This window comes from Platichthys flesus, chromosome 18, assembly GCF_949316205.1.
Source record: "Platichthys flesus chromosome 18, fPlaFle2.1, whole genome shotgun sequence".
NCBI lineage: Eukaryota > Metazoa > Chordata > Actinopteri > Pleuronectiformes > Pleuronectidae > Platichthys > Platichthys flesus.
The window spans coordinates 5,130,798-5,141,668 of NC_084962.1; the positions used below are offsets into that span (position 1 = coordinate 5,130,798).

Genomic DNA, 10,871 nt, shown 5'->3' on the forward strand with positions numbered 1-10,871 from the left:
GGGTTAAAAAAGTCTTACAATTTACAATTGATTTAAAATGTTACACCTAAAGTGGACCAGAGCAGTGTCAAAAGTAAAAAATGACCAGGTAGTGAGTGTAGATTGACATTAACCAAGAAAATATTCAAGTGAAACATATTGAAAGATTTTGTGGAGGTGGATCTGCTCCTGGCATTAATATAAAAGGCTCATTCGGAGGTAGCAATAATTTCAGGTGATTATACACTAATGAAATCATAATTGTGAATATTATATCAACTCTGCAATTAGATCCCCCTCGTTCCAACACACTGGACCTTTAAGAAAGATTTAAAAGAATTAAAATTTTGAAAATTTTGGGTGATGTTTTTATTATGCTTGAGGACAACTCTACATTATTTCACATGTCCATCAGAACATCGAACATTTTAATCACAGCAATCATTCATCCTGTCCACTCTGGCTGGAAAATTGATTCCTTCATAATAGTATTCCTATTCTGAGAAATGGGGGGGGGACCTCAGCCCTCATTGAGTCCTGTTACAATGTGTCTGACATGAAAAATACCCTCTGCCAGTACAGAGCCCTCCTTCATGTCACCACCCACCATGAAAAATTGCAGTGGTTTTGTTAACATCTTTGACACTGAAGTCCTGCGAAGGGGGCATCACCTGTCAGCCAGTGTGGACAGAACACATGTTCCATGAGTCATGAACAAGTATGAAACCTTTATATACTAAACACATTCGAAACTCAAACATAGAAAGAACCCTCCATTCCTGTTCAGTAAAAGGACTTGGGACGCAGGAAGGTCTGGCCAGCAGAAGGGGTGGGGTCCCTCTCATACCACTGCAGGTTGACACAGATCAGTCAGAGACCACCTCACTGAGCGGGGAGAGAGGAAGCCGAGCTCACTGGTTTAAATCTCTACATCACAGTCATTGAGCTCAGGAGCCTTATCACAGGCAGAGTGATAGAACAGGTGAGTGGTTACTGTCCCATCACTGCTGCTTTGTCATTTCTTTACTAAAATGTTGTCCCCTGGAGGTCGACTTCCTGCCAGACTGTAAAACATGAATAACAATTTCATTTGTCTCGTTCATTTATTTGATTTAAATTACATTTGAGTAGAATTATAATTACCACTTCCTTTCACACATGTACAATGCAGCAGGAGATTGTCCACTCGGACGCATTCTCAACAACACAGAAATCTGCTTTAAGGGGAGGGTTGGCGAAGTAACGTATTGGTTTTTGTTTACAGCACAAGGACACGAGTGTCGGCCCTTATCACCAAAAGCTCTCTCTTGACATCTTCATCCTGTAATTGCTGTAAATCCTGCCGAGGATCTCTTCTGTTTTCTCGCACCACATTATTCGGACATTCTACAGAGTTTTTACAACAGTGCATGTCTGATAGCAGCTATTCTGTAGAACCTACTACATATAATGAAGGTTTATGGGTATTTTGTAAGTGTATAATAAACATGTCAATCCTGATTTATGGCCAAAAGTGTGTGACCTTTAACCACCAAGTTCGCTTCATGCTTGAGGTCAAGTGATCGTTTGTGCCAAATTTCCACGGGGTGATTCTGAAACATCACAATCAAATGAACAGGACGGGCGATGTCTGTGTGTATGGCACGGCATGTCGGAATGCATATAAACTTTTCTTCAGTCACATGGGCAGAAACATTTGGACGATCAGAGACTGAGGTCGATGGCCAGTAATAAATGTTTTTGATATGATCAGCAACAATCCTAATGCCTGCTTTAATTTCCTGTTAATGAGAGGATGTTATATTGCCGACTTTCATTGTCAAGTCTCTCGCTGATCGCACGTTTCACACATGCACGTCACAGGAATCAGTCACACAGTTGGAGTCAACTTCTACTTTTAAAAAGCAGCAGCAGAAAATGTTACTGAACCAAAGAGAAACTGGTGAAAGAGAATGAAAAAAAATCTCAATAAGACCCACAATCTGTTCTTAAAATTATGTATAAAGAAAGGCTGGGACATAAAATTATGATCACAGCATCGAAAAAAGCAATATACAGATAATCTGTAGGCATTGTGAAGATACAATAAGGAGGTACAACATGTAATTATTTACAGATGTTTAAATGTTCTGTTGTTTATCTAGTGGTGGTCATACTCCTATAGAATAACTTGAAACCAACGCCTTCACTCAAGACAAGAATTAAGTCCTTAAACTTAAGAAATAATGTGACATTTATTGAGAATTTTTGATATCGACTGATGTAAACTTGAAATAATTGTTGGCCTTATCGCTCAGCTCGAGCATGAAGCAAAATGTGTCAAACACAATCATCTCTTAAGACGCATTCTTACATCAATAAAAAGCTAATTAAAGAAAGCGGAATTAACATTAGAATATTAAAGCCTTGCAATAAATACATTCTCACACAACTTTCTAACTTACAACCATTTGGCTCCTACTCTTTTTTTAGATTGTGTAGAGATCAAGTTCATTATATTGAGGTGGTATTATTTGGGAGCCGCTCATTTACATATACTACAAATGTTAGAAACATGTCACTGTATTATGCATTCCATAAAACACTACAGCCTCACGACTGAACTACTGTTGACATAAAACCCTCAATATAGTTTTGGATAAGTTGTGTTACAGATGGGTTTTATTACAGGACTCTATTCTGGCATTACAACTGACAGACATCTGTTTCATCTCTTTACGTATTTAATACATCTGGAAACCAAGCAGACTGTTCAATCCATGCCACATCAGTATGAGGTGGAAATACCTCGGCCAGGAAGGCCAGTACAAATTAAGTTAAAACAATATAAAAAAAATCAATGTCAAATTCAGTAATAGAAACACAGCAGGATGGCGAGTCAGTCAAACACTGGTCTGTTCACAAGCACTAACATCAAACCATTTTATTAATTTCTGCTCTATACTTACCAAAATAGATTTTCTCTGTCAAACGCCTGTGTACCTAAACAGCACGGTGCTTACAGGAAACTCAGCGAGTCCCTCTGGATCTCTAGAAAGACTTGCTTGAGTATCATTGCGTGTTTAGTCTGCAGTGCATTACAGGGGTCCAAGGCCAATAGACTGATTTCCTCGAGAGGCTCTCGGGGGTCAAAAGGGACCACTTCTATTTCAACCCCATTTTCCCTTTTTCTGGTTTTTCTACATGGTTTTCTAAACCACACTGGCGTTTCAGTGACAGAAATAGCACCTTCAATTTCATATAATCATACATATTTGTTATCCCCACTTCCCAGTGGCAGCAAAGTGGTTCCTGTTGACACACATAGGAAGCACTGTGGTCCGAGGGCGCACAGTCAATATTTCTGTGTAGTGGGTACAGTGGTAAGAGCCATAATGGTCGCTTAAGCGCACTTTGTGTCAGTGGGAGTCCTCTTTGAGAGCGGATCGCACTCTGGCCTCCAGCTGGTCTGCCGGGGGCCGGGCATCCGGGTTTGAGGCGAGCATGTCTAAAAGCAGAGTGCACGTAGATGGACCGGGAGGGGGTGGCAGCGGGGGTGCTCTCTTAAACTTCATTGGGATACACAGCTGGAGGTCGGCGTTCTCCCACAAGGCTTCCCCCAGCGGCATCAACCAGCCCGAGCGACCCTTACACACGTAGGCGCCTAACAGGAGAAAATACAAAAAGGATGATGAGGTAAGTCATCAGGCTGAAAGCAACAAGACAGACTGCAGGACGATCACTTGCCAAAACAAAAGTTAACATGCAATGAAGTGCTCAAAGAGTCTGCAAACATAAAGCTATGAGAGGCTTAATGTATCTAGCAGTTTTATATTAGTCTATGACTTAAATATTTATAAAGGAAAAGAGCCAAAATGACAAGATATGTTTTCAAAACACAACATTTGGAGGTAAATCAAGGTTTTGTCTTGTCATTGCTGCAACAATAAGCAGTGCTTTGTTTTGTGATCAGCTGCAGCCAAGGGACGGTTAAAGGGACTCCTTCACATAGAGTTTGTCTAATACACTTTACCAGCTTAACTCAAAGAGATGCAGCAGTCACACTGACACTCTGCATATCTGTGCTACAATAGTTAATACACTATTCCTTTAACAGTTAAAAAAACAGCAGCACAATGGATCAATGTTTTCATCAGTATGTCCTTGTTTTGCTTATTCTCAAGCACAATATGCATGTGCCATGATGCACAATCCTGATATAACACCGAACTAGAGGTTGCAGACATGAAGCGTGATAGCACGTAAACTTGAATGTTATCGGGTCTGAAAACCTTTTCTTGAAGTGCTAATTTTTATACAGAAAACACTGACAAAGTGCTGTTAAAGCCCCGACAGACCATTAGCAAACCCACACACACACTTATAGTGCCTCCTCAGGACTGTTCTCATTCCATATTATTACTAATAACGTCCGCTAAACTTAACAGGTTTTTGAGAATGTGTTAACACTGGAAGAGCGACATGAAATACACAGTCAGAATAAGAACTGGAGGAGCTGCTCACTGTTAAAAAATAAAACAAAACTGTAGAAGATGGTGAAACCTCTCCATTTCCATGTCAGAAAACTACACTTAACGTTGGGGGTTTTGAATAGTTTGATGTAAACAACAAAACTCCTTAACTACCTTTTCCATCTAACCATTATCTCTAGTGATCGTCCTTTCGATGGGGAGCCATTCCGAGCAGACATCGGGTGACAGACAGGACGCACCCTGGACGGGTCCCAGTCCATTACAGCGCCATCATATAGAGAACAAAAACCATTCATACCCACATTCACGCCCACTCCATTCAACCTAACCACAATGGGCATTTGATTTCCTGATTAAAGATTGTCTCGACATATTTATTGAATTATAAAACCATAAGGTTAGTGTAACTCACCTAGGGTTGCGAAGGGGCGGACAATTTCCGGTAAATTAAAAATAAATAAAAATACGCAAATTAAACGCTGAGCAAAAAAAACATCATTCAAAACTCAATTTTAAAGATGTATGGAATGCAGCACACGCTGCACGTTGAATTTCAACCCTCCACTGTGCATTTCTCCATCACATTCACAGATAATTCCCAGCATCCTGCACAGGGCTATAGAGGCCTGCTGTAGTGTGCAGGACTAGTCAGGTAAGTTTCAATGATATTACTGGGGAAAATATATTAGCATGCTGATTGAGGATTGTTCATCTGTTCATCTAGCCTATTTCTATTCATTTATCCATCAATTTTAAAATATTTGACAGACGATTCCAATTGTTCGGCCAACTATTTATATCTCTATCATGTTTTAGTCTTTTTTTACAAGCATTTTTCTCATCTTATTCTACAGAACAATGCCACGTGTCGTGCACTCTCTCATGTGTGGAGACATTTCCCCCAGCCAATGTAGAAGGAAAGGCTGTGTACATTTGCAAATAGTGTGCAAAGACCTATGTTAAGAATGACACAAAGATGCAGAAGCATATAGTCAAGTGCCCAAAGTCTCCTTAGGGCTCAAATCAGCCTATGACAAACAAAATGTTTATATTTATGTCTGTATATGACAAGGTAAATACAGTTAGTATAAATTACCCACACAAATTCCAGTTTATTCTCGTTATTTCCCGTATATTCCCATATATATTCCCATATATATTCCCTTTAATTCCCTTGGAAAGTTTCCAACTTTGAATATTCCGGGAATTTTGGAACCCTAAACTCACCCACCACCCAGCACTCATTTGAAATGGATCAAGTACCATGATTAGCTCCCTCTTCTTCCTTTAATACCTTGATTTCTTGGCTGCTCATAAGAATAATTAGGAAGGTAAAAATTTGTGCTCAACAACCTCAATTGGTCATTTGTCTTTGTTTGACATTTTCTGTTACGACATGATCAATTGAATTTGTAGATTAATGAAGAAGAAAATCTCATTAAAAAGGTGGTAAACATAAAGATTAACAAGAAGTATCTATGAAAGTGGTTAAAAATACATCAATTCAAATTAAACTCAAGGTTCCTTGAGACCATCTCTTGTTGGAGTATAAATTAACTCTAATGAAAACCTGATTGAAGCACATCTGTCATACAAGGCGTCTCTTTCTGCCGATTCCCATCAGTAAAGCCTGATTTAATCACTGCGGGTGAAGTTTATAGTCAAGTCCAGGTCTGTCCTGGTGAAGGCAAGTCACGATTCCCTCAACTACCTCAGCAAAAAAAATTAAAATAACAAAATCTCTAGACTTCAAGGCCTAGAGGACAAACAGGAGAGAGTGACTCTCCCTCCCTTACGATTTCTCCCCGCTCCCCTGCCTGGTCAAATAAGTGTGTGGGTGTACGGGTCTTGAGAGGGGATAAAGTAAAAATAATAGACCATTTTATCGGTCTGCGAAAAAGCCTCCAGCTGCCTCTTCCCATTTTCTCACTGACAAAGAGGATTGTGATCGGAGATGCTAAATGCCATTTTGTTGTTTTTTAAATCTGCTGAAACACCCCCAGTCAAAATAACTGTTGCATTCAGCTTAATGGGAGCATCAATGACTCAGGGAGCTTCTCACGCACTAAACTTTGGGATAATGGTTCATATTCCCCTGATGCCAGGTCGCCGCTGATCAGAGCCATTTGGTGAATAAAAGGAGACGTCTGTATTACAGCCGTTTCATTCCTATCTGATAGTGGAGTGCAGGACAGGGCCCTGTACTCCTGAACATTAAGACACTGCCTCATGTTATGGCCACTCAGGATTTTGACAGGGTAGGAAAAAAGGACATTAAACAAATAGATTAAAATCCCAGAGCTCTCCTGGAGAGCTGGGCACACTGCCTCTGCCGGCTAGAGTTTATGGGTTCATTTCCCTACACCGACCTTCTATGTGAAGACAAGCTTAATTTAGAACAAAGACAGCAAATGAATTAACAGGACGCAACAAATTTTCATCTTTGCTTTACCATGAGAATGTGACTGATCTTCATTGATGTAAATTGATGTTATCAAAACAACTTGATCAGAAAACAAAGGAAATACGATAAAATAAATATATAAACAAACTTATAACGTATTATTCTGAACAAGCTGGTATCGCACCTGCTGCCAACAACAACACTTCGAGGTGTAAGGAATGCTTAATCACAAAGTGTCAGATTTTATTATAAGAAGCAGAGCTACCAAGATCTGTATCCAAACTTACGGTGCATAAATTATCATTCATATCTTTGCCATTTAGATTCAAGATTGTTCTGTCCATGGCTGATGAATGTATGATGTATAGCATGTGACATTTTTAATATGTGCCAGTTAATTAAGTCAAACTCGATTCAGTGCGATGCGTCATCAAGCTGCCTGGCCACACACACAACCTTTCTGAGAGGCCTCCTATTGGTGAGCAGCACATCACATGACAACCCTATACCTAAATAGTAACTGACAAATTCTGGATTCTCGTTTATTTAAGACTAAGGTGGGGTCCAGTAGTCTGAGACTACTGGCCTGTTTATCTTAACCGCCCTGTTATAGTTGTTGGGGTAGTGTTGGTTTGCATTATCATTCTGTTTCGTAACATCAGGTATTCTTCCTCTCTGGTCTACACTGATGATTCATTTTCTTACCCAGCTGTTCCTGTGTGGTCCCTTCTTGCAGAAAGGTTATTCTTTCCAGAACCGCCCAGAACATCACACCTAGCGAGAAGATGTCCGCCTGGGCCGTGTAGGTCAGTCCTCCCCACACCTCTGGAGCCATGTAAAAGTCGGAGCCACAGGTGGATGAGAAGTGCTGCATGTTTTCAACCCCGTCCACCAGACCTTCACTCATCTTGCTCAGACCAAAGTCTGCCACCTAGAGGTTGGACAGGGAAATGTGTCTTGACACAGCTGAAGTTCATTCATATAGACACAAGGGGTAAATATCGTTTTTAAATATCAGGCCTTTACTCAAGATAAAATTAAGATAAAATATACAGCAAAAAAGTGACACTTGTATTTTATGTATTGGGTTACGATTAAAATTATAAAACTGTTTTCTAAATTAGGTTGTCAGACAATATGTAATTAACAATTCTCCAAATTCATTGGTTGATTTATAGCCTAGACATAATGTTTTAACAAAATGTTCCAATGCTAATGTGAATGTGTCTGTTTGTGTATCTGCGCGACCATCTTGAGCTAAATCAATCTGATGACAGGCCAGATTGCACCCTCAATAATCACATGACACATGCAGCTGGAAGACAATAAAACGGGTGGGACATGTGATATTTACAAAATGCACAGCTTGCTCTAAATGTAATTAGCATAACAAACTGTTTATTTACAAGTGTCATTGTGTTGATTGTAGAATCATTTTTTTGTTATATTGGTTAAGTAATGAGAGCTCTACAGAGTTGGCAATTAGTTGGTAGTGTCGAGGTTACATCGCCTACATAGAGTATGGTACTGCTAATAATACTGACACCACAGACATGCTTGTTCCACTGCATCCGTGTCATCTAATCTGATATAAAAAGGGGTCACACGTCAGCATCTGCCTACCTTGACGACAGGGCCTTTTGATGTGACACACACCAGCACATTGTCGGGCTTCAGGTCTCGATGGGTGATGCCAAGGCCATGCAGGAAGGCCACAGCTCGGCAAAGCTGTCGCACCACACTGTGGTTACGCTGGGCATCTGGCGGCCTGGAGAGCAGGTACTGATTCAAGTCGCCCCCGTCACAGTACTCCATCACGAGCCACAGGGCCAGGCATCGCAGGGGTCCCGGCTGCTCCCCCTCGCTCTGGGCCCGTCTCTTTCTGGCTTGGTTTTGAGGCCGTTGCGGGGTTGTAGCATCAGATGCATTTGATTTTGTTGTGTCCTGGAGCTTAGGCCTGACTTGGACAGTGTTGGTCCTGTCCTGAAGCCTGGGGAGAGAATACGTCCTCTTCATGGCGGTCGATTGGGCGTGAATCCTTTCCTGACTTTGTGCTGCCCCCACCACACTGCCCTTCAGCACACTCTCAACCAGACGTAGAGGCAGTTTCCCTGGTTTCAGGGGCTTCAAGCTTCTGGGGCCTGTCTGCAGGAGGCAGCTGTGGAGTGCAATGACGTTGATGTGGTTCTTGGCTGTGGCTCTCATGGCCCACAGCTCTTGCAGGTAGAGCTCAATGCACTCCGGGTTGCTGCAGGGCAGCCGCTTAATGGCCACCTTCTGTCCTGTTTTGACCATATGTCCCTCAAAGACCACGCCATAGCTGCCTCGTCCTACCTCCTTCTCTAAAGTGTAGAGCTCCTCCATGCTTTACAGGAGCTGGACCTGAGAGGAGGAAAATAACTCGGGTTAGTGAGATAACTACACCATGTTACTAACATTGAAACAGTTTACAGCACTTCACCAGACTGTCCTTGTGATTTGAAGCGTGTTCTGACAGGATCATCTAGGATTATCAACACCGAGGTATAATCACAACTATCGTATGAGCTACAGCTAACGTCGCTAACGTCACTGACTGCTAGGTCTAAAAATAACAATTTTAAAATGTTTTAACTACAACACACAATCTTTAGTTCGCTATTTATTTACTGAATGAATTCAACATGGCGCTGTCTGTAGACCCTGGTTTAAAAGGGAAGCGAAACAAAAAGCCTCTCGCTTCAGGTAAACTCTCGTTATTTTAAATAAACTTACCCACGATTCTGCGGCTGGTTTCACGAGCTATACCTCGACGTGAATCTGTGATCTACACGTCTGACGAGCCGCTCGGCGCCATGTTCTACGAGTATAGCTCTTTTTAATTTGTTATTAAACTACGCAAATAAGTAGGCAGAGGAAAACTTCCGGGTCTACTTTTGTAACGTCCCGCTCTGGGCAGACGTGCATCGTGATTGGCTCTAAATTGAATCGCGTCACAAATTTTGATTGGTTGTTCGCAGACAGACGCCAGTCCAGGTTGGTGGTGTTTATGAGGAAGTTGGAAGGTGCTGCCAATTAGGTGAGGGTTTTAAAGGTAAGGGAAATTTCTATTGTTTTAAAAAAGGAAAGAAAGTATATAATTAAGCTTTTACTTTAAGCAATAATACTATTAAGGCAGCAGCAATGCTAAATGATACAGTTTTCTAAAGCAGTAGGTTTTCTCAGGTTAAACCCCTGATAGGAAATAATCTTAATATACAGTCCATGATTAAACCCAAATGCTAACAGTTGAATTTAAATGCACTGTAGTGACAATTAACAAAGTTATTAAGACAAGTGCAGTGCTGATTGCTCTGCTTGTTTGTGAGTCCCCCTCAAACAATTCAACAATATACTTTTATTTACTGTGGTGGATGTTGTGTGCAGAGATTTAGTTATAAACGGTCTATGGTTGCAGAGTGAAGTAAGAAACACTATGCTCATCCTACCTGGGTTATCTGCATTTAAGATGTTATAGTTGGCACTCATACAATTCACAAATTCAAAATGTATTTGCTTTACTGTTCACATGAAGGGTTTGGACCATTTACTTATCTGTTGTTATTTTTGTCGTACGTTTTGTGTCGGCTATTTCAGAAGCTCTGTTTAACCCTGAAACTGGACTCAAACACTTCACCCACCCCTCCATCGGCAAAATGGGGAGTAGATAATGAGTGAATCTTCCTTTTTGAACGATCTCTCCCTTTAAGCGATGGACACAATCTTCAGACCCAGGCTTACAAATTATCGAAATAAAAGCTCTGACATGGATCGATATAAGAATTTCAGCAACAAAACAAACATTGTGCTTTTAGAATGTAGACAGCTTGCTGAAAAGGAAGAGATACGATATTGGGAAATTAAAATAATCAGATTATCAAAATGATCTGGCGGACCGGGGATTATTACTTCTGACAGCCAGTTGCTGACCACCTATATAGTTAATTCATGACGTAGATGAAGATTCAACTCGGTCCACTGACTGAAGGCACCACTGA

The 10,871-nt window shown here is 40.9% G+C and overlaps 1 protein-coding gene across 2 annotated transcripts; it reads right to left on the reverse strand.

Annotated features, from left to right (window-relative positions):
• Nucleotides 1–358: 358 nt before the first annotated feature.
• On the reverse strand, nucleotides 359–9,772 carry si:ch211-63o20.7 (Serine/threonine-protein kinase pdik1l-B-like). Of its 2 annotated transcripts, none has more exons than XM_062411644.1 (4): nucleotides 9,614–9,772; nucleotides 8,479–9,237; nucleotides 7,561–7,786; nucleotides 359–3,622 (listed from the first exon to the last, which is right to left on the reverse strand). In XM_062411644.1, the coding sequence occupies exons 2-4, from the start codon at nucleotides 9,217–9,219 to the stop codon at nucleotides 3,378–3,380; spliced, it is 1,212 nt and encodes a 403-aa protein (XP_062267628.1). In that variant the 5' UTR covers nucleotides 9,220–9,237; nucleotides 9,614–9,772; the 3' UTR covers nucleotides 359–3,377. The 2 variants fall into 2 exon arrangements, with proteins under 2 accessions (XP_062267628.1, XP_062267627.1); XM_062411643.1 differs by having other exon boundaries at nucleotides 9,610–9,771.
• Between the last annotated feature and the right edge of the window lie 1,099 nt (nucleotides 9,773–10,871).

What these genes read in the sequence shown, in the direction of transcription:
- si:ch211-63o20.7 (XM_062411644.1), bottom strand. Translation starts at nt 9,219, where the DNA reads ATGGAGGAGCTCTACACTTTAGAGAAGGAGGTAGGACGAGGCAGCTAT. An exon ending in CAAAAGGCCCTGTCGTCAAG is followed by an intron (nt 7,787 to 8,478) that starts GTAGGCAGATGC and finishes TCCAACCTCTAG; the next exon opens with GTGGCAGACTTTGGTCTGAG. An exon ending in GACCACACAGGAACAGCTGG is followed by an intron (nt 3,623 to 7,560) that starts GTAAGAAAATGA and finishes TTCTCCTGTTAG; the next exon opens with GCGCCTACGTGTGTAAGGGT.